General features: G+C 41.9%; 1 protein-coding gene across 2 annotated transcripts in view; it reads right to left on the reverse strand.

Moving 5' to 3' along the window:
* Positions 1 to 24,888, reverse strand: part of strn (striatin, calmodulin binding protein) — a 118,812-nt gene extending 93,924 nt beyond the window's left edge. For both annotated transcript variants that reach the window (XM_041187725.1, XM_041187723.1), the window contains exon 1: positions 24,317 to 24,888. In XM_041187725.1, coding sequence (XP_041043659.1) covers positions 24,317 to 24,571 — 255 coding nt within the window. In that variant the 5' untranslated portion in view covers positions 24,572 to 24,888. The remainder of the gene's footprint in view (positions 1 to 24,316) is intronic.
* Between the last annotated feature and the right edge of the window lie 218 nt (positions 24,889 to 25,106).

Consider the following 25,106-nt stretch of genomic DNA (forward strand, 5'->3'; position numbering starts at 1 on the left):
GGCACCGAAAACAACAACGGCAAACCCAGCCCTGTCGACCCTGCAATGCCCTCCTTACTAACATCTGAGGGCTTGTGCCAAAATTGGGAGAGCTGTCTCACAGACTATTCAAGTAACAGCCTGACAGTCATACTCACGGAATCATACCTTACATATCATGTCCCAGACACCACCATCACCATCCTTGGGCATGTGCTGTCCCACAGGCAGGATAGACCCAGCAGAGGTGGCAATACAGTTGTATCCATAAGAACATAAGAAATAGTAGGCCATTCAGCCCCTCAAGCCTGTCCTGCCATTCAATAAGATCATGGCTGAGTTGCCCTAGGTCTCAACTCTTCTTTTGTCCCAGCTCCTCACATATTTCACAGCTCCCTGATATTTCAAAAATGGATCTACCTCCTCTTTAAATACTTTATGATCCAGCCTCCACAATCCTCTGAAGTAGAGAATTCCAGGCATTCACTACCCTCAGAGAAGAAATTCCTTTGCATCTCAGTTTTAAATGAATGTCCCCTTATTCTGTAACTATGTCCCCTAGTTCGAGAATCCACCATCTTCTCAACATCTACCCTGGCAAGCCCCCTCAGAATCTTGTACGTTTCAATAAGGTTGTCCCTCATTCTTCTAAACTAATGAAAAAAGGCCTAACCTGTTTAGCCGCTCTTGATAAGTCAACCCCTTCATCCCAGGAATCAGCCTCACGAATCTCTTTTGAACTGCTTCCAATGCCAGTATATCCTTTCTTAAATAAGTGGACACAGTACTCCAGATGCAGCCTCACCAACACCCTGTATGGCTGTACTAAGACTTCCCTATTTTTAAACTCCAGTCCCCTAGCAATACAGGCCAAAATTCCATTTGCTGCCTTAATTACTTGCTGCACCTGCATGCTAACTTTGTGTGTTTCATGTATAAGAACACCCAGATCCCTCCGTGCTGCACTTTTTTGGAGTCTCTCTCCATTTAAATAATAGTCTGCCTTTTGATTCTTCCCATCAAAGTGCATGACCTCACATTTTCCTACATTAAACTCCATGTGCCTCTGCCAAGTTTTTGCCCACTCACTCAACCCATGTCCATTTGCAGGTTTCTTATGTCATCACAACCTGTCCTCCCACCTATTTTTGTATCGCCAGCAAATCTGGATACATTACACTCTGCCCTTTCCTCCAAGTCATTAGTTAACTAATTGAGGCCCTAGGACTGATCAAACCTGAAAATAACCCATTAATTTTGTCTTTCCAACCTAAAAAAGACTCATTAATCCCAACTCTGTCTTCTATGTGTTAACCAATCCTCAATCCATGCTAATACATGACCCCCCAATATCATGAGCTCCTATCTTGTGCAATACTTTTTATGTGGCACCTTATTAAATGCCTTCTGGAAATCCAACCACACTACAACTACCAGTTCCCCTTTATCAACTGTGTTATAGCCTCAAAGAACTCTACCAAATTTGTCAAACATGATTTCCCTTTCACAAAACCATGTTAACTGTGTGTGATTGCATTAAGCTTTAAATGTCCTGCTATTTCTTTCTTGATAATGGACTCTAGCATTTTCCCAACTACAGACATTAGGCTGACTGGCCTATAGTTTCCTGTTTTTTGTCTCCTCCCCTTCTTGAACAGGGGCGTCACATTAGCGGTTTTTCAATCGACTGGGACCCTCCTGGAATCCAGTGAGTTCTCAAACATTTTGACCAATCCACTATCTCTGCAGCCGCTTCCTTTAAAACCCTTGTGCAGGCCATCAGGTCATGGTGACTTGTCTGCCTTTATTCCCATTAGTTTGTCAAATGCTTTGTCCCTTGTGATAGAGACTGTTACAAGATCTTTCCTCCCATTAGCTCCTTGCTTATCTGATATCTTTGGGATGTTTATAGTGTCTTCACTGTGAAGACACATGCAAAATATTGGTTTAAATTATCTGCCATTCCCCTGTTCCCTGTTATCAATTCCCTAGTGGCATCCTCCAAGGGTTTCATGCTCAATTTAGCCACTTTCTCTTTTGATATAGTAGCTCTTGCTGGTTTTATATTTCTTGCCAACTTACTTTCAAATCAATTTTCTCCCTTTTTATTAGCTTTTCAGTCATCCACTGTTGGTTCCAAAGAAATTTTTCCCAATTCTCTGGCCTACCACGACTTTTCAGCACTTTGTATGCCTTAGTTTTTGATTGGATATTCTCTTTGACCATCGTTGTTAACCACAGGTGGTTCACCCTGATACTTTCTTTTATTAACAAAGCTACCCCACCTCCTTTTTCCCAATTTTCTGGAATGGCGAATACCCTGGAATACTGAGTTCCCAATCTTGGTCACCCTGCAACCATGTCTCTCTAACAGCTGTCAAGTCATAATCATTTATTTCTATCTGTGCTGTCAACTCATCTATCTTGTTACAAACGCTGTGTGCATTCAGATAATGAGCCTTAGCTTTGGCTTTTTGCCATTACTCCTCATTCTGGTTCTAATTTCTGCTGCACTCTTCTGCTTATATTTTCTGCCCCTTCCTGTCTCTCTGATTATCGTTCGTCTCTTTACCACCTTGCACCTCTGCTCTCGTTTCTTTGATTCAACTGAACCCTCCCAACTAATTACTTTAAAGTTCTATCTACAACCCTAGTTATACGATTCACCAAGACACTGGTCCCTGCAAGGTTCAAATGAAGCTTGTCCCAAAGGAATAGCTCTCTCCTTCTCCAGTACTGATGCCAGTGCCCCATGAGTCAGAACCCATTTCTCCTACACCAATCTTTGAGCCACGCATTTACCTCTCTAATCTTATTTACCCTACGCCAATTTTCACTTGGCTCAGGTAGTAATCTGGAGATTATCATTGTGGTTCTGCTTTTTAATTTAGCCCCAAACTGTTCGTAGTCCCTCAGCAGAACCTCTTTCCTAGTCCTACCTATGTCATTGGTACCTATGTGGACCATGATAACTGGAACCTTTCCCTCCCACTCCAAGTTCCTCTCCAGCCCAGAAGAGATGTACTTAACCTTGGCACCAGTTAGGCAACACAGCCTTCGGGGCTCTCTGACTTGGCTGCAGAGAACAGTATCTATTCCCCTAACTGTGCTATCCCCTATTGCTACTGCATTTCTCTTTTCTCTCCTCACTTGAATGGTGCTGTGGTCAATTTGCTCATCCTCCCTGCAATCTGTGCTCTCATCCACACCAGGAACAAGAACCTCATACCTATTGGACAAGGGCACTGGCTGAGACTCTTCTAAAGCTAAATTCTGGATCCCCATACCTGCCTCACTCGCAGTCACACCCTCCTGTCCCTGACCAATGTCCAAATTTGATTTAATTAATCTAAGGGGTGTGACTGTCTCCTGAAACACAGTGTGCAGTAACTCTCCCCCTCCCTGATGTGTCAGTGTCCACAGCTCAGGTGCCAGCTCATCAACTCTGAGCCAAAATTCCTTGAGCAGCCACCATGGATCACACCAGTGTCCACCAGCTCCCACATACTACAGCTGCATAATTTGGATGTGAATTTCTTAACTGGACTCTTCAGCTATAATAACATCTCCTGATTTAAACCACTTGGGTAACCAAAAGAGACATGGGAGAGATACCCCAGCTCTTCTCGCTGTTCCAAACTGAACTCCCAGCTCTCCAAGGAGTTGCTGCCCTGGGAGTTCACAACATCAACTCCTGACCCCATGAGGTGTCATGGCACCAGGTCAAACATGGACAAGGAAACCTCCTGCTGATTACAACGTACCACCCACCATTACCCGCCTACACCACCCCCCCCCCCTCTCTCTCAGCTGATGAATCAGTACTCTGTGTTGAACTCCATTTGGAGGAAGCACTGAGGGTGGCAAAGGCGCAGAACGTATCCTGGGTGGGGCTTCAATGCTCATAACCAAGAGTGACCGAGGTGGCCGAGTCCTAAAGGACACAGCTGCTGGACTGGTTCTGTGGCAGGTGGTGAGGGAACCAAGGATGAAAAACATACTTGACCTCATCCTAACCAATCTGCCTGCAAAAGATGCACCTGTCCAGGGCAGTATTGGCAGGAGTAACCATGCGCAGTCCTTGCAGAGACAAAGATCCGTCTTTACGACCAGGGTACCCTCCATTGTGTTGTGTGGCAATACCACCATGCCAAATGGGATAGGTTTCAAACAGATCTAGCAACTCAAGACTGCGCAACCATGAGGCACTGTGGACCATCAGCAGCAGAACTGTACTCAGCCACAATCTGTAACCTAATGGCCTGGCATGTCCCCAACTCTACCACTACCACCAAGCCAGGGAATCGACCCTCATTCAAAGAAGAGTTCAGAAGGGCATGTTAGGAGCAGCATCAGGCATTCCTAAAAATGAGGTGTCAACCTGGTGAAGCTATAACACAGGACTGCTTGCATGCCAAACAGGATAAGCAGCAAGTGACAGAGCTAAGTGATTCCACAACCAACGGATCAGATCTAAGCTCTGCAGTCCTGCCACATCCAGTCGTGACTGGTGGTGGACAATTAAACAATTCACTAGAGGAGGAGGCTCCACAAATATCCCCACAGAATGTTCGGGGAGCCCAGCGCATCAGTGCAAAAGATAGGGCTGAAACATTTGCTACAACCTTCAGTCAGAAGTGCCAAGTGGATGATCCATCTCGTCCTCCTCCGGAGGTCACCAGCATCATAGATGCCAGTCTTTAGCCACTTCGATTCACTCTACGTGTTATCAAGAAACGGCTGAAGGCAATGGATAGTGCAAAGGCTATGGGCCTTGACAATATCCTGGCAATAGTGCTGAAGACTTGTGCTCCACAGCTTGCATGCTAAACAGCATAAGCAACAAGTGATAGAGCTAAGCGATTCCACAGCCAATGGATCAGATCTAATCTCTGCAGTCCTGTCACATCCAGTCGTGAATGACAGTCAACAATTGAACAACTCACTGGAGGAAGCAGTTCCACAAACATCCTCAATGATGGGGGAGCCCAGCACATCAGTGCAAAAGATAATGCTGAAGCATTTGGAACAATCTTCAGCTAGAAGTGCTGAGTGGTTGATCTATTTTGGCCACCTCCAGAGGTCCCCAGCATCATAGATGCCAGTCTTCAGCCAATTTGATTCACTCCACGTGATGTCAAGAAAAGGTTGAAGGCACTAGATACTGCAAAGGCTATGGCCCTGACGATATTCCAGCAGTGAAGACTTGTGCTCCAGATTTTGCCACACCCCTAGCTAAGCTGTTCCTGTACAGCTACAACACTGGCATCTGCCCGGCTATGTGGAAAATTGCCCTGGTATGTCCTGTATGAAAAAAGCAGAACAAATCCAACCCAGCCAATTACCACCCCATCAATCTACTCTCCATCATCAGTAAAGTAATGTAAGGGGTCATCAACAGCGCTATCAAGCAGCACTTGCTTAGCAATAATCTGCTCACTGATGATCAGTTTGAGTTCCGCCAGGGCCACTCTGCCCCTGACCTTGTTACAGCCTTGTTTCAAACATGGACAAAAGAGCTGAACGCCAGAGGTGAGGTGAGGGTGACTGCCCTTGACATCGAGGCAGCACTTGACCAAGTGTGGCATCAAGGAGCCCTAGCAAAGCTGGAGTCAATGGGAATCAGGGGAAAACCTCCTGCTGGGTGGAGTCGTCTAGCACAAAGGAAGATGGTTGTGGTTGTTGGAGGTCAATCATCTCAGTTCCAGGACATCACTGCAGGAGTTCTTCATGGTAGTGTCCTAGACCCAACCATCTTTATTCTTCCATCATAAGGTCAGAAGTGGGAATGTTCACTGATGATTGCACAATGTTCAGTGCCATTTGCAACTCCTCAGAAGAAGTCCATGTCCAAATGCAGCAAGACCTGGTTAATATCCATGATTGGGCTGACAAATGGCAAGTAACGTTCACGCCACACAATTGCCAGGCAATGACCATCTCCAACAAGAGAGAATCTAACCATTGCCCCTTGACATTCAATGGCATTGCCATCACTGAATCCCCCACTATCAATATCCTGGGGGTTACCATTGACCAGAAACTGGACTAGCCACATAAATACTGTAGCTACAAGAGCAGGTCAGGGGCTAGGAATCCTGCGATGAGTAATGCACCTCCTGACTCCCCAAAGCCTGTCCACCATCTACAAGGCACAAGTCAGGAGTGATGGAATACTTTCCACTTGCCTGGATGAGTGAAGCTCCAATAACACAAGCAGCTCGACACCATTCAGGACAAAGCAGCCCACTTGATAGGCACCCCACCACAAACTCCCTCCACCACCAACATACAGTGCTGTGTATATCATCTACAAGTTGCACTGCAGGAACTCACCAAGCCTCCTTAAACAGCATGGTCCAGCAGACACATGGGAACCCAACCACCTGGAGGTTCCCCTCCAAGTCACTCACCATCATCACTCATCATATCTGTTCCTTCATTGTCACTGGGTCAAAACCCTGGAACTCCCTCCCTAACAGTTCTATGGGTGTACCTACAGCACATGGACTGCTCAAGGACAATGAGGGATGGGCAATAAATGTTGGCCTAGCCAGCAATACCCACATCCCATGAATGAATTTAAGAAACCCAACCATGCATTGGTCAATAGGATCCATTGAATAACAAAGAATAGGAACCAAGGCCTGGGACAATCATAACAATCCTACTGCTGCTTACTAAACTTGAGTTCAGCACAATTCAGGGGTCAGTGAAAGTTTTCCATTCTATGCTTATTATTATGGACATTCTACAAGAAGCTGGTGTTAAAGATTCTCCCCACTATAGAATTATTTTTGTCCTGCCAAAATTATTGTTAAATGGTATCACTTTGCCAGTTTAACAGAGTAAAGTATGAAGCAAAGTGATGTTAACAAGCTTTTAAATGATTCTTTAAATAAAACTTGGATAAACTGATATGTTAATTAGAATGCTGCAAACCATGAATCTTTCCAGCACTTGGCAGCGTCACTGCAGTGCCTTGTGTATATTTGGCCACTGTTTGCCACTTTGCACAAGTAACTGGATTGGACCATTTTAAAATAGTTTTGAAGTGACAGCTGCGTATTGGCAAAAGATCCTAAAAAATAATGAAAACAAATTTCCACATTCTACCCTTTATGAAAAAAGGAAATTAAACAGTGCACTGGTAACATACGGGGTTACCGTCAGAGTGTTAACTAATCAACAATGCATGACCCAGCCGCTAGTGATGGACAATTAAGACCTAATTCTCATTTTTAGGACAATTAAAAGGAATTGTCAAAGAGAAAAATATTTTAAAATTAGTCGTGCAGAATTACTTCACTTTGCAATAAAAAGTCAGCTTACTGGAAAAATCTTCAAAAATATTCAAGTTTTTGTAATAAGCAAAAATATCCACAGTAATTTAATCTACAGATTGAAAGTTTCTCTTCTGATACCGTTCAGACATATTTTGTTATGATACCTCTCTTCCTGCAACTATCTTTTTGTCTATTCAAGAAATGAGGTCCAACAACCAAATCTGCAATTCATCTCAAAGCATTTTGCGAGCGCAGTCAATTTTCAAGCTAATGCTTACGACCTCCCCCTCCCATACAAACATATCCACATGTACTGAATAATTTGAACCTTACAATTGTCACAAATGATGTGATCACGATTATTTGCATTGTGTGTGAATCGTATGCAAAAAAAAAATCTCAATATACAATCTGCAGCAAAAACAATCTGTCAAAACTACAAAGGTGAGAGGAGTGGGATGTCAGAACCTCAACTGGGAAGGAACGGAGGCTGAGCTCACAGGAATTGTTCTTTAGCAACTACATGCTGTACGTGTTTGCAATATATAAATTGTCATGCACTTTGCAAAAACCAGTTATAAATGAGGGATATGATAATTTTTCCTACTTTACTACTGAGAGGTATTTCTAACTTCTCCCAAGAGAGGCAGGTCAAAAATCAGGATGTACATCACCTTGAGCTATTACCCATTTTCCTTAAGCTGCTGATAAGCTGTCATTGTACTCTATATAGAAATATTATAGCACACCGCCTTCTACTTTTGGGATCATTGTTTTTTTTTCCATTGTCATTCAGCTTCCTCCCTGCTCAAACCTTTTCTTGTCTGTCCCTTTCCTTTTTATCTATTTTTCCTAAATGTTATTCAGTTTCTGCCACTCGTACTTTACCCAGCCATTTAAACAATTTGCCAGTTCCTTCTGTTACCCACTTGCTGCCTTGGACGGCAATCCTGATTCAGTCAAGTGAGCAGGCACTTTGCTCTCAAATCTTTTCCTTTTAGTTGATTGAAAGCACCATAAAAGCTGATCAGGTTGGAAGTGGAGCCCATAAATATTGATAATCACGCAACCAAAAACAAGGAAGTGGCAAACAGTGGCCAAATATACACAACAGAAATGCAAAGCATACAATGAAGTCACCACGACATAATACAATGCCAGGTAGGTAAAAATTGACAAATATATGCACACCAAAAATATTCGTATCACAATTATCTACACAGCTAGGGAATTGGGTGTTTTTTTTTAAAGCTAACACATTTATTCACCTCAGTTAGCTTATGGTTAGCTGTTTCTCTGACCTGTTTTGGCTGATATTTTAGAAGAACCACTGACTTTTCTTACACTTGCGACATGATGCCAAACAAAGAAACTTTAAAAAACTTGCCACTGACAGTACTGACTTACAGTTCAGCAGCACTCCAGTTTGGAAATATTGACGTTACACAATTGTATGAAGAGAGGACAGGGATCCGAGAGAAGCACAGTAGACTGATGTAATAGAGGCCCTGCTGAATGGTGGTCTGTGATAACTGTAGTCTTTTACATTCTAGGCGCAGTTCTACACCTGATCCTTGGTTCAGATTCAGCCTATAAAAATGCAACTTCAGGGTACATTATGCTGCATGCATTTGCAGGACAAAGGCAAGGAGGCTGTTGTGATTTCTATCCTTGGGATATGTTGAGAAATAGTTCAACGTGGCTGAAATGTTTGTGGTCTGGTTCCTGCCCTGTGCCACATCCTGCATTTCATACCTACACAAGAATGGACAGTTAAGCAAGAGTCTTCAATTTCCAACAAAAATAGAGTTTCGCACACTTCAAAGCATCTCTGCTTTGATAGCTATGACTGATATACACCTTGTTTTCCGACCACCTGAGGAATGAACATCCTAAATGTATATTCTTGAATAATTTTAACAAATGGGATTCCACATGCCATTTGCATACTTTTTTCATGTGTTTGTTTGGTTAGGCTGTCACGTATGCATTGCTTTAGTGTCATCCAGCTTTTTGGTATCTAGAGCTAGAGCACCTGATGGTGATGCTTCATCAATTTATAATCATTTGTAAAGGTCTCACTGCTTTCAAGACATACTTTGTCATCCTGGAACAGAGATGAAAGAGATGTTTGGGTGTGATGCTTGAAGAATTAATTCATATGACTGATATACAGTGTAAAATTGAAAGCAGCGCCAGCTCACATATGCTGTTTTGATAAATAAATGTACTTTTATATTATCAAAATATCTCAGCATTTTATGAAAGAAAATGTGATGTCTTCGGCGATCCAAACTGAGATTCTTCACAGTGAACAACGTGAAGTTTAGCCTCATCTAAACATCCTGGTATCAAGCACCAGAACATAACTTTCCTCAATTACAGATACTTGTCTGGCATGCCATGCACTTGTGCGTGACTGTGCAACAGTTTCTTTTCCACCAAATATACTAACCTTGCCACTTCTGAACCAGTCTGAATCCATCACCTTCAATCACTTGGTTCCTCAGGCCAATCCACAAGATTCCTTGAAAACGGTTTGGAAGTTGGATACCAAGATAACTTCTTTATCCTGTGGCCACAGGCTTTCTGCTAAATACTTTTAACAAACATCTGGATGCTCCTGGGTTAAATTCATTATATCTATACTGTGTATAATAGATGTCATCCAACAGAAACACTATGCAGCAAGTTGCCCTTCTGTTGTAGTGTGCAATGTTTACAGTGAAATTTGCCTACCATACACTATACACAAATATTAGAATGGTGACCTCTAGTGAAAATATAGTCATATGATACTCAAGCTAAACACACCATCTACCACAAATACTGCGTGTCAGTCCCTAATACTTGGTGGGCTTTTCCAGTCATAAAAAGCACATTTAGTGAAATTCTATTTACACATTAGGTTTCCAAAAAAATGTTTTCTCCAACACCATTTTTATTATTTATTTGCATTGAAATGTTCACACTCCATTCTGAATCAGCCATTGTTCAACTTGGCCCTTTCCAACCATTTTACACGCACTTTCGTGACAATTATCTGAAAATGTTCAATATGTATATTAATATTAAAGGAATATTAAGAGGAGGCCATTCAGCCCCATTTAATTAGATTGCAGTTTATTTATACCTCATTTTTCTACTATTGAGTTAATGGTACTTTAATTATACTGTTAAGATACACAGGTGAAGAGCATTGTTTAATTAAGTACTTTGATCATACAGAAATAGGGGAAAGTTGGGACTGGGGCGGGAGGAGAGCTATGAGTCTGAACAAAGTCAATAAACTCTTAGTAAAGAACAGCTCTCTGACTTCACCAAGCAGCCTGGATTCTAATAATATTAGTAGTAAAGAAAGGTTGGCCTAGAGGTGAAGATTGGAAATTAAGATTTATTTTCAGGCAGAAGATTGTAATTGGAGTTGCTTTCAGCCATCCTTCTCCAAAAAAATAAGTCTAAAGTAGCAGGATATCATTTTCCAATGTTGTTCTGTGAAGCTGAACCGTATGACCATTGGAAAAATTAAGTGGATATGTGGACAAGGGTTACATCCTTGCCAAAGAAAAAACAAGGAATGGCCTTGGCAGTTTCACTTTCCACCAGAAACAGGGTCAGGTGCAAAGTATTTCTGGAGCTGAAGGCTCATCAGTTGGACACTTAGGAAGGTTTGGATAAACTTAAAATTCATGGACAAAATTTATAAGAAAGATGATCAGTTAAATCCATATGAGGCATGGTCAAACTTTGATAAATTTAGAAGGATGGAGGTTATTCCACAGAAGAATATATCATGCAATTTAACAGCTTACATACAAGAGTGCAGAAATTCTATTGAGCAACACCCAATTCAGTGCTTGCTTTCAAGTTTTTGGATTGTGCTTAAGTATTGAACATGAATAGGCACCTGGTCTTGACAGGAGTTAAGATTCTCAAAGTGATACACTTTTGGAATAGATTTTGAAGTTTTAAAAAAATTTCAGGGCAACATTCATTTCCAGTCACTTTCATGACAACAATGGGACATTCAGCAATAACACAAGAAATTCAGGATTCATAGCTGGCAGCACTGAGACTGTTTAGTTATGGGGCAAAAGCATTAAGACCAAAAGAACCACCAGAAACAAAAGGAAATGAGGATAGCGGCCCTTTTGGTAGCTTCGACTGATGACAAGAACTGGCTAACTGTGGCAGGAAAATGAACCAGAGGAATAAGAGGAATGGTTAAACAGCTGTTTCAGATGTGACTCAAAATATCATAATGTGATTAATTATCCGAAATGGGATGACACAGTTTTTGAAATGACACACATCAGAGGATTGGAAGGAGAAAATGACGATTCTGATCGGTCAGAAGGAACTGTACTGGTCACCAGAAGCTTTAGTCCAGTAATGGCTGTTCTAGTCACGGACTCATTCAATTGTGCTGTTTTAGACAGTGGGTGCACGTTCAGAGTTTGTGGAGTGGATTGGTTAAAGTGCTACCTGGATTCTCTAAAAATAGTACAGACTGAAGTAAGGTTAAGGAAAATGAAAGTTCCATTACTTCAGGTTTAGGGACAATAACACTTTAAAAATCACTAAAGAGAGTGGTCATTCTGTGTAAAATAGCCGGGATAATCCCTTTTAACTGCACAGATGTAGCATCCAGTGAAATACCCTTAACTGTTGAGTAAGCCGTCTATGAAAATGGCTCAAATGAAATTAGATATGGATCATGATAAGACAATTGTTTTTGAGAAATCTGTAGATTTACAGTTCACATAATCAGGACATTATTGTATCCCCTTAACAACGCCTAACGTTTCTAATCATGATATTAAAGAAGTGTTGATGACATCAGGGGTTAGGAGCTCGAAGGAAAAGTGCAAACTGTCGTAAAACTACAGTGGCAGTTTGCGTATGCATCCTGTCAAAGGTTAAAAATTCTACTAAAGGAGGCAGTAGTAAAGAGTGAATATAGTAAACTTATAGATCACTGAGAAAATATATAGGACGACAACATCATGGCCTGTAGCGAGTCTCCCATTAGCAAGAGGCTTTAATGAAATTGCTGCAATGGCTTAAAAGTATGGGATAAGGACAAAAACATTTTTCTCTTGTACTTCATAGCAACTAGATTCAGTCTATCAACAGTAATACCTACTAAAGGCTAAAAGGTAATTGTGGACAAGATAATGGAAAACATAGATATGAACTGGACGGTGAACACTGGCTAAATTCCAACTGACAACGGGGTGGGGGTGAGGAATTTTTCAATATAAGAACATAAGAACTAGGAGCAGGAGTAGGCAATTCAGCCCCTCGAGCCCGCCCAGCCATTCAATACGATCATGGCTGATCTCATTTCAGCCTAAACTCCAATTTCCCACCCTCTCCCCATAACCTTTCAACCCGTTACTAATTAAAAATCTATCTCCTCAAATTTATTCAGTGTCCTGGCATCCACTACACTGAAGTAGTGAATTCCATAGATTCACGACCCTTTGAGAAAAGTAATTCCTCATCTCTGATTTAAATCTACCACCCCTTAGCCTAAACACTATGGCCTCTCGTTCTAGAATGCCCCACAAGGGGAAACATCCGCTCCACGTCTACTTTGTCTATTCCCTTTAGCATCTTATATACCTCAATTAGATCTTCTCTCATCCTTCTAAACTCTAGTAAGTATAGGCCTAAACTGCTCAATCTCTCTTCATAAGACAAGCCCACATCTCTAGAATCAATCTAGTGAACCTCCTCCAATACAACTACAGCCTTCCTCAAGCAAGGGGACCAAAACTAGGCACAGTACTCCAGGTGCGGTCTCACTGATGCCTTGTACAGTTGCAGCAACACTTCCCTATTTTTATACTCTATTCCTTTAGCATTAAATGCCAAAATTCCATTTGCCTTCCTTATTACCTGCTGTACCTGCATACTAGCTTTTAGCTATTCATGCATGAGGACATCCAGATCCCTCTGCACTGAAGCATTCTGAAGTTTCTCTCCATTTAAATAATAAGTCGCCTTTTTATTCTTCCGACCAAAATGGATAACCTCACACTTATCCACATTTAACTCCATCTGTCAAATTTTGGCCCATTCACCTAACCTGTCCATATCCATTTGTAAATTTTTTATTTCTTCCTTGTAACTTACTTTCCCACCTATTTTGGTGTCAACTGCAAATTTAGCTACAGTACCTTCTGTCCCTGAATCCAAGTCATAATGTAGATCGTAAATAGTTGGGGCCCAAGGACCAAACCCTGTGGCACCCCACTAGTTACAGCTTGCCATCCAGAAAAAGACCCATTTATCCTGACTCTCTGCTTTCTGTTGGTTAGCCAATCCTCTATCCAAGCTAATATATTACCCCTAACTCCGTGTGATCTTATATTGTGTATTAACCTTTTGTGCGACACCTTTCTGGAAGTCCAGATATATTACATCTACAAGATCCCCATTATCCACTTTACTTGTCACATTTTCAAAGAACTCTAGCAAATTAGTTAAACACAATTTACTCTTCATAAAACTATGCTGACTCTGATGGATTGCACTTTGACTTTCCAAACGCCTCAACGATGAATTTAAAAATGTGTGCGAAAATATGAACATCGTAGTAATGAACTCAACAGTGGAAAGTCCCTTTATTAATGAGGTTCATGAAATAAACCACACAGTAATTGATAAGATGCTTCACAAAATCATAGCTGACCAACCGAGCTGTAAACTGACATCTGCCCCAATGAGGGCAGTCCACGCGAAGAATTCACTTCAAATGGTCAGGGGCTACAGTCCCTATCTATTAGTTTATGGGAGAAATCCTAAAATATCTTTGGCGATGTGGGATCATCCTGGCTGTGGAAGAGACTACAGTTAGTTCAAGTTTTTTTGAGGACTTGAGTGCCCGGCAAACAAGGAGAAGGGCATTTATCAAGGCTGAAGTTTCGGAGAAAATTCAACAAGCCTCACAGCACCACACATGGCCACCAGAAATAAATTTTAATCCAGGGACATGGTATATTACGCAAGAGTGGAAAGGCCTGGCTACGGTTATAGGATGTGCTTAAAAAATAGCTATTTTACAACATGGAAATCAAACATGAGGGTACATTCCTTGAGGCTAATTGGCACTGGTTACACATTTACAGAATCTGAAGGTAATAGAAAGTTAAGAGGCACTATGCACTTCACATACACATGTTGTACAATTACGAGAAGTAAATTATGGCAGATAAGAGCTGAATGAATTTGAACAAAATGATACTGAAGCACAGGATAAGTTTAATTATCCCAAAGGACAACTACCAAAAGTTGACAGTAGAGTAACACATTTGCCAGTAGGGGCCAGTGAATGGAGGGATGTCACCATTATAGGGAAAGCAGGAAAAGCCACCAACGAATACAGACATTGGCTGATTGTGCAAGATGAGGTACAGGAGGTAAGATCCACAGATTGGCAAAATGGGGTAGGAAGACCAGAAAATGCAGTGCGAGTTCTGAAAGCAGGAATGATCATGGTCCTAGAAAAAGATCATGGACTTTAGTAGTAGGTGGGAGAGATTGTGTAGCAGTAGTCCAGAAAGAGAGAGGAGGGCGAGTGGAAGTCGTAGTTTGACAAGAATGAGGACCATTGAACAGGCTAGGAATGCCACAAGTAGTAGAAGCCCTTATGATCAAGAAGTTTCAGTGGCTACCAACAAATTAGAAGATAAGTTGATAAAGGATGCCAAACAAAGTAGTTGGAAAGAATTTAGTGCAAACTCTAAAATACCAGAGGAGTGACTGCCAGCTTTATCTCTCAGGCGGATACACACAGAAAATTCACATAGGACGTGCATGTTCTTGATGGTATGCTAAGTAGCTCAAGGATTTGAAGAGAGACTTGGTGGACAATATGCCAGAGTGGACTCCCCCGCTGCAGGAAATGTGAGCTTGAAGATTTTCTAAGCTCTTTTAGTGACATATCCTGGAAATGCAAATCAATTGATATAAAAGCTGCATTTTTGCAGGGTGAGAAATTTCAAACGGAAGCAATTTTGATATTGCCTAAAGAAGCTGGCAATATTGAAGGGAAACTGTGGAAATTAACAAGCGCATTTATGGGTAGAATGATGCATCAAGGGTGTGGTATTTCTCAGTTAGGTCCGCCCTGTTGAAAACAGGTTACAATGTTTTATTGGTATCGCAAGGAGAAACGAGCAAGGATCCTTATAATGTTGATGATTTTCTGTGGGGAGGTTCAGCAGAATTTGAGCAATGTGTGAAATGTAAAATAAAGGAGATTAAGATTGGAAGTCAGGCTTCAGGGGTCTTTGAATATAAAGGGTTAGACGTTAAACAGAATAAGTCAGGACAGACCTTGAATCAATAATCTTATTTAGAAAATATCAATAACCATCCCAATAAATCTTGTCAGGTCCTCACAAAAAAAGGATTCTGAATCCATGGAAGAAATAGGCCAATCAAACTTCTTAATTGGACAGTTGCACTAGTTGTGTATGCAGACTAGGCCTGATGCTAGTGTTGACATATTGGAACTGAGTACTGTGAAACATGCGACAGTTGAGGAAGTTCTGAGAGCAAATAAAACATTGTTAAAGAGATTAAATTCCGAGAACAGCACACTTAATGTGCCAGCATTGAGTGATCCAGAAGATGTGAAATTGGTCATTTTTAGTGATGCTTCACATGCTAATGGTACAGCAGGGTTCATAATATTCTTGGTGGGAGAGAATAGCAAATGTTGTTCATTGGCCTGGGAAGCGAAAAAAGTAAAAGGGGTAGTTAAAAGCACCTTAGCTGCAGAAACACTAGCTCTAGTAGAAGCGATAGATTTGGGAGTCTATTTATCTAACATTCTGAGGAAAATCCTACACAAGCGGCATTCTGAGAAAAGTTTTCCCATTGAATGTTATGTGGATAATCACTCTCTATGGAATGATGTACATTCAACAAAGACTGTGACTGAGAAAAGGTTAAGGATTGACCTTGCCAGCATAAATATGTTAGAGGGAAAGATCTCTAAGATGGGTCCACACTAATCATCAATTATCAGACTTTAACAAAAAGGAATGCTTGCCTGAAGTGTTGGAGGTCTTAGAAGAGGGATGTCTTGCATCATGATGTGTGTTATGTGAAACGTGGGAAATCATTTTTTTTAAATTGTGTTATAAAGTTCATTGTTTAAGGAAAGAAAGGGGAATCTCTATGTTATTTATATTGTTAAGATACACAAGCAAAAGGGCATTGTTTAATTAAGTACTTTGATCACATAGAAATAGGGGACAGCTGAGACACTGGGGAGAGAGAACTATGAGGCTGAACAAAGTCAATAAACTCTCAGTAAAGAACAGCTGTGTCTTGTTTTTGACTTTATCAACAGACTTGGATTCTATTAACATATTGCTCCATGTTATTTGATACCTTACCTAACAAAAAAATGTCAATGTCAGGCTTGAAAATTTCAACTGACATCCAGCATCCACAGCCTTTTGGGGAGAGCTACAAATTTCCACTACCCTTTTGTGAGAACAAGTCTTTCCTGATTTCACTACTAAATAGCCGAGTTCTAATTCCAAGGTTATTACCTGTTAGTGGAGAATCCCCCACCAAAGGAAAGAGATTCTCTGTGCCTAACTTGTCAAATCTATTAATTACAAACACGATCAGATCAACCCTCACAACACAAAAGTAAAATACTGCAGATGCTAGAAACCTGAAGTAAAAAAGTGCTGGAAAAACTCAGGCATGCAGCTTCTATGGAGAGAAACAGTTAACATTTCAGGTCAATGACCTTTCAGAACCATTCTAATGAAAGGTCATCGAACTGAAACATAAACTAGCTGAATATATCTAGTATTTTTGTTTTTGTTTCAGATCAGCTCTCATTCTCCTATATTCATGGCGCTACAAGCCACGTTTATGCAAACTGTCTTATTTAATTAACCCTCTTAAGCCATAGCTATCATTCTCCAAGGTCAATATATCCTTCCTGAGGTGGGGTAAAATGATCATATGGAAATTTCCAATAATTGACTACTTCTAAAATAACCCCTCAACTTAGTGTTCTGTGTTATAATTGCTTATATGCAGTCAAGCCCCGAAGTGAAACCGAATGTCCTGTTACAATAAAAAGTTTGGACACTCCTACATCAGGAATGTTTCAGTAGAATCTTTGCAACTAAACAGACAACCTGTTGCTTAAACAAATGATAAAATTCCACTGTATACTTATACAAAGTCAATTTCTGGATTTTTTCTGTTTATAACCACTTTTTCCTCACCTGGTTTTACATTAACTACTCTCCAAATGCAACATACTAAATTATATTTAAAAACAACTTCTCAATAATGATTTGATTTTTCCAAGAATATATTTAAAATTCATACCTTCCCTTTCTAAGTCTATGATCCAAGGCACCCAATCATCTATTCTTTCCGATGTTACTTCAATTTTTCCTAAGAGCCCTTCTTGTGCACCTGCATGCACTTTGTAAGGACATTACCTATTTAAGCCACATGCCTTTTAGCAGGGCCTATCAATGACCTGAAAAAGCCTACTCATGTAGGATTTAATCATTCAATCATTGCTTCACTCAAAACGTTGTGAATCTTTGGAATTCTCTATCGCAAAGGGTTGTGGATGTTCCATCGTTGACAGAATTAAGGTATATGGAGCGCAGGCAGGAAAAGGAGTTAAAGTGCTAGATCAGCCATGATTTTACTGAATGGTGGAGTAGGTTCAATGGGCCATAAGGTCTACTCCTGTTCCTCTTTGTGTTCTCAAGGGAATGCTCTCTCCACAAAACCATTGTGCTTTATCAGCAGGAACCACCACATATGCTGGATATGCATCATTCATATTTCTCTTTCACCTATTCATCCTGCTGCTCTCGAGCAAGTTTCAATTTAAGGCTGAATTCTGTAAACTTTATAGAAATGGCTCTGTAGACATGGATAATTTAATCCAACACCACAGAGCTCCTTATTGGTCCCCCAACTCTTCTGTGAAACCTAAGAAATCACCTCATAGTCTCCACATTATTCCACAATGCTCAAGGGGATACAAATTCGGTTTCCCTTTTTTTATCTTCTGCTGCCCTGGCTGAATCCATTTTCCACACTGATCTACAATGGATACAGCTCAAAGTTTATTTTTCTGCTGAGCACCATTCATTCATTTCTGACGCAAGTCTAAAGCACCAACTCACAATGCTCAATTACAGTCTCTCTAGAACAAGTGGACAACTGTAGAGGAAAGGAGGCCCAAACTCTAGCTGCTGAAACTATTTTCAATCCCTCGTTAATTGGTTGTGATTCACATTCTGATCTATACAAATTAAAATGCACTTATTTACAGTACAATAAAAAAGTGATATTCCTCAAACAAAAACAGGACACCAGTGAGGTAAAAGTGAATTTTGCCAATGTTAACTGAACAAAAATACTCTTCTTGATAAGAAAAAAATCTCGGTACAACTATCATAATTGTCCAACCAGGCAAAGAAAATCCTGTAAATTATCTTTGAAATTAAACTTCTATTAGCTTTCGTGCAATTTAATAGAAAGGAAGAATCTTATTCCTGCTTTTTCATTGAGTAGTTACTGATATTATAAAATTATATACAACAATTAATCCCAAGTCTGTCCAAGGCTTCAATATTGTTCCAACTGGAAAGGCTCACTAATACTTCCCTTACATTCCAGTACAAGATATTTTTAAAAGAATTGTCTGATTAGAGACCACAGCTGAGAGAAGCATTACCCACTCCTTTCTCAGATCTCTGTTACAAGGTCACTGCTCTCATAAACGTTCCTCTCATTCTTCCTATGCTCAAAATGCAATAACCTACATATTTTTACACTTGTAATTTGAAATCAAGCCTCAAAGCATCATGTTAATCTGCTCGTAATCATTTTTCTCAAGGCTCCAAAACTTGTCTTCTTTAGTTTTCTACATTCAATTTACAAGTTGAGCTTTAAAAGTCAAATTTGGGATCACCAAGTCACTACTTGCTGATTTACCTGGTGCCCCCAGTTGACCCCTCACCAACTCACTTGAAACCTGCCGCCCTTTACAACAGACGTAAAGTCTGTTAGGTTCAGATCATGAGAAATTATATAACTCATCTTTAGAAGTATTAGTGAGTGAGCTATCATAAGTGGTGGCCCATGTTCTTCAGTTTCCTAATTAACTCTGCTATTTTACAGGTTAGGAGCTTAATAAAAGACTCAATGCGGTTCATTTCTCATATAAAGCTTCTGTCATGGACTCATGACTCAAAATTACTGAAGAGAACAGATGGCAGAGTTGTGAATTCTGTAATCTATCTCCTGTATCCCTTTTTGCTTGAGTAATTAGTAGCTTATCCAGAACAAAACAGTCCATCAGTGGTTCAGAAATCAAGAATGTACAGTTGACAACCCATAGTATTTCTGGCACATACTCCAAAGGAAAATGGCCTCATCATTTACCCTATGTCCTATTAGATCTTTTGCACGTCATGTGCCATTTCATAGGAAGCACAAACTTGGCCATGGAAGCTTGCCTTGTGGAGGAAATAAATCTGAAATATTAATACTAACAAAGTGTCAAGATCCAAAGTGCACCAAGTGTCTAAATCAAAACCAACCATTAAGTAAGTTAATCAGGTATCAGGATGTAAACACGTTTAATGTAACAAATAAGGAATAGTGCTACTATGGCACAATACACCTTCAATACATCTCATTCCTGCTCTTTCTCCAGCAGTATTTCTGTAGTAACTAGCTGTCCTGCAGCTGCTTGCAGAGTCTATTACAAGTGCATGTGTTCAGCTAGCAACACTGCCAGAGGTTACAACTTTCACAAATGCGTTAATCAAAAGGCGCAAACTGCACTGAAATCAGCATCAGCAGTGGAGCACAAAATCAGTGTAGAATTTGCATTGTAAAGAAAAAAAATGTGAAATATAACTCTCTTTTATACTAGTGGAGGCATAAAAGAACAAAGTCCAGATTGCTCACAACATATCAGTCTACAACACTATCACCATACTACATTCCTTCAACATGCTACAAGGACAAATTGCACTTAAGCCAAAATCCCAACACTGAGCGACTATCTTTCTTCTGTGATGATCTTAATTCATTGTCAGCAACTGCTCCCACTACCACCGGTGACAGATCTGTAATCACAAGCAACTGACTTAACTATATGAACAAAGAATTTTTAGCCAGATAAAATTTAAGTTTAGGAGGACAATGTTTATAACTGTACATGAGACCCACCTCCTGCTCCCTCAATCCTATTCCTATTAGGCTAATCATCCAACTGCCATTTCCCAATGTTCGCAGTTATTAACTGTTCTCGCTCAACAGTTAATGTCCCCATCATCACTCCTCTCCTCAAAAAAACCCTTGATCCATCCATCCTTGCAAACTGAAACCCCATTTCCAATGTCCTTGAACATGATGTTGCCTCTCAAATCATGCCCTTCTTTCCTGGAACTCCATGTTTGAACCCTTCAATGAGGTTTCTGCACCCCTCCACGGTTCCAAATGGCTCTCAAAGTCAAGTAACACCTATATGACTGACAAAGGCAAGACACTTCATCCTTATCCTTCTCAACCTGTTGGCAACCTATGACTACATCATTTTCCTCCAACACCTCCACATCATTGTCCAGCCATGTAGGATTGCTCCTAACCTATTTCCATTCTTAACTGATCTGTCATCAGAAAACCAGCTACAATAGCTTCTCTTCCTGCTCCCACACCATTACCTCTGGTACCCTCTCATGTATCTCCCCCACCTTCTCATTTGCATGCAGCCCCTCAGCGACAATGAAAAATACAGTGTCAGTTTCCACATGTACACTGATGGTACCCAACTCCACCTGACCACCACCTCCCTTGGAACCTGTCCTGACCTCTAGTATTGGATGAGCGGAAATTTCCTTCAACTAAACATTGGGAAGACCAAAGCCATTGTTTTTGGTCCCCACACAAACTCCATTCTCTAGCCACAGATTCCATTCCTCTCCCTGACAAATGTCTGAAGCTGAACCAAACTGCTTTCAACCCTGGTGTCATTCTGTCCCTGACATGAACTTCCAACCACATAACTGTACCATCACTAAGACCACCTATCTCCACCTCTGTAACATTGCATAGCTCCAACCCTGCCTCAGCTCACCTTCTGCTGAAACTCTCATGCCTGTTACCTCTACTCTTGACTTTTCCATCACATGCCTGACTCCACTTTTCACCCTCTATAAACCTGAGGCCATCAAAAGTCTGGTGCCTATGACCTAACTCACACCAAGTCCTAAACATCCCTGTGCTTGCTGACTTAGAGGTGGCTCCCGGATCAACAATACCTCAATTTTGAAATTCTAATCCTTGTTTTAATATCCCTCCACGGCCTTGCCCATCATCATTTCTGCCAGCCCTACAACTCGCTGAGATATCGGCACTCCTTTGGTGGAGGCGGTGACATATTGGTAATGTCACTGGACTAGTAATCCAGACACCCAGGTTAATGCTCTGGGGACATGGGTTCAAATCCCATAGCAGCTTGTGAAATTTGAATTCAATACTTCTGGAACTGAAAGCTTGTCCCAGCAATGATTATTGTGAAACTATCATCGATTGTTGTAAAAAACCAACTGGGTTTGCTCATGTCCTTTAGAGAAAGAAATCTGCCATCCTTATCCAGTCTGGCCTACATGTGACTCCAGATCCACAGCAATCAAGACGACTATTAACAGCCCTCTGAAATGGCTTAGAAAGCCACTCAGTTCAAGGGCGATTAGGGATGGGCAACAAATGCTGGCTTTGCCAGCAACCCCACATCCCAAAGAATTTTTTAAAACTCCAATTCAGGTCGAGTGTCGCAGATGTTAAATGCTCTATGATTGGCAATTGTGGCCCAAGTCTGGGATTCCCTCCCTAAATGATCCCACTTCTTTCTCCTCCATTAAGATGGTCTTTCCTTGAACAGGTTTGGGTCATTACTCTAATATCCCCATGTGGTTCAATGCCAAATTTTGGTCAATAAAGCTCTTGCAAAACACCTTGAAATGTTTAACTATGTTAAAGGTGCTTTATAAATGCAAGCAGCTATTCTTCTAAGCATTTTTCCAACAGTTCAATGAGGCAGAGTACAATTGTTTTACAGAAACCCTAGCATCAATACTGAATTGGAAGAGTTCTGAATTGAAAGGTAATTCAAGAGTTTACCTCAGAGTCAGTAACAGTGCTTGGAAATTACGAGCTTTGAAGTGCCAAAGCTGACCTAATTAGTGTATTATATAATCTATGTATATGATTATAGGAGAGTAAACTGAAGTCTCAGCTTTCCTTATATTTTTACTTTAATTTATACAACTGGAATAGCTGAGATTGCTTCATATCCTGCAGGATCCTGAAAACAATGCAATAGGCATATTAATAGAACCAACTGCATCAACAGTATCCCATGGTTACTTCCTGATAATACGCAAGTGATGGGGAGCTCACAAGATACGTGTACAATCAAGATCTTTCTTGGGTCTGTTCTAATCAAAAATGCTGGAGCAAATATTTTGTAAATGCTTCATTTATCATTTTGCTCTGTTTCTTAAAACATTCTGCAATCATGTCAAGCCTTTCTGCAATTTTGTCAGTTTCTCCAAACACCCCTTTAAAGCATCATAGAAAAATGTTGCATTAAAGGCACAATGCAAGTTATCAAAACACAGTCTTGAACTACAAACATTATGTGCTTCGCTATAAAATTTGCAAGATTCAGCAACGGCACACAAAAGATGTGCAAACTTTTACATCATCACCCAAATGAAATTTTAAGAGAAAGGTGTTTCGGTTGGTATACCTTGATTAAAAAATCTCTCAAATCATTTTTTGGAGGGTTGGTAGCTCTGGATGCTTAATTTGTCCTGTTACGTCATCAGGAATCCTCTGCACTACAGCAACAGCCACTATAACCACATCTAGCTATTCAGAACTGTTTTACTTCCTCTGGAATGTCATTTTGTAACCTTTGGTTACAATGATTCACTGATAACACAACACAAAACACTGACCATAGATTGCCAAACCATAGAGATTTAAATGACGCTCCCTCCCCCAACACTCAGAATACCAATCTCACTCCTTTCCCGACAAGTTAAATCACTGACATTTGTAACTGCTCAATGAAAAACTGACAGCATTCCAGCAGATGCAAACTAACCCAGATCGATCCGTGCAGGCTGGATCACCAAGTATGCGAAGAGAAAGGATACTGGGATTGAGCAGAGGGCGGGGAGAAAGAGGGCAATTGTTCAAATTTTCCCAACCCTTCACAGGGTCACAAGCCGTTTGACTCCCAGTTCCTTGGTGCAGCTATCCATTTAGTTCTACATCGCTGGTCTTTCCCGATACCCCCGCCAAGTATTCTCATTACTACTAAATCCGTTTGCCCTATCCTTTCATGTAATACGTTCAAAATCATAACTCACTGTAGCAAAGAAAACTCAAATCACCCCTCTAGCTTTTTTTTTGCCGATTATCTTAAATCTATGTCCTCTGGTTACCGACATTCCTGACCACCTTCCTACAGTCCTGTACATTTCTGCAGCATTTCACATAGCCATACAGCACAGCAGGAGCCCATTCGGCCCGTTATGCCTGTACTGGCTCTTTTGGGGGAAAAAAAAGACACAATTGATGGCAATTTCCCCAGCTAACTTTTCCCCTTCCAGTGACTTATCCAACTCCCTATTGAAAGGTATTACTGAATGTGCTTCTTACACAGACACAGCTTCTGGAGTAATTCCGCAGGAGCTCCTCTGGTTCAAAACGTCACCTCCAATCGAGGAGCCCCCAAAGATCAGGGTCTCTAACAAAAATCAACAGCCCCCCCACCACCCCCCTTTTTGACAGGAGGAGTAGAGGTGACCACCATTTTACCTCGCCCGTCGCCTCCCACATCACCCTGGTTTGGGGGGGGGGGGGGGGGGGGGGGGGGGGGGGGAACAAGGGGAGATAGTAATCGAGGGTCTAGGCATGAAGTGCGGCCTAGCCGGGGGTCTCAGATTTACCTGCAACTCGGCCCTGTCCACCTCCCACTGCGTCCTCTCCACCTCGAAGCGGGCCCACTCGTGCTGCAGGAAGTGCAGGATCCCCGGGATGTTGTACTGCGGCCTCTGAGCTTCCCCCTCGGCTCCCGGTTGCTGCGGCTGCTGCAGGTTCCTGCCGCCGATCCCCGGGCCTCCGCCTCCTGCCCCCACGCCGCCGCCGCCGCTCAGCACCGAGTTATTGCCGAAGAACACCCCGGCTCCCGGGTGCTCGTCCATGGCTGGGCCCCAAAACCCTTCGTCCGTCGCCTCGGCCTCCACGCCGACGACTGCGACCGCGGTGACGGTGACGCCGCCCCGCCCGCCCCCTTGTCCGACCCGGTCAGCTCGTCGGCCGATCCTCCCGCCGGCCCTTCTCTTCCTCTGGTTGGCTGCGCGTGCGGGGCCGGCCGTTAGAATTTAAACCGCGCCGTTCGTTCCATGGCTGCGGACGGCTCGGGGAAGGGCTCCAGACGACGATGGTACTGCTGCTACCGCCGCTCACTCCGCTGTCACCACAGGAACCACTCACTGACGGTTAGCACTGTAACGACCCCACCTCTAGGCGCATGCGCATTCTTCGCGAGATCCCGCCTCCTCGCCAGACCAGATTGGGGGTCTGGGGAAGGGGAGGGGTCTGGGGAAGGGGAGGGGCGGGGTCTGGGGAAGGAGAGGGGGCGGGGTCTGTGAAGGGGTGGGGGCGGGGTCTGGGAATGGGTGGGGACGGGATCTGGCGAGGAGCCCTTCTTTCCGAATTAACCTGGCGCTCGGCCTG

Source organism: Carcharodon carcharias, chromosome 5 (assembly GCF_017639515.1).
Source record: "Carcharodon carcharias isolate sCarCar2 chromosome 5, sCarCar2.pri, whole genome shotgun sequence".
NCBI lineage: Eukaryota > Metazoa > Chordata > Chondrichthyes > Lamniformes > Lamnidae > Carcharodon > Carcharodon carcharias.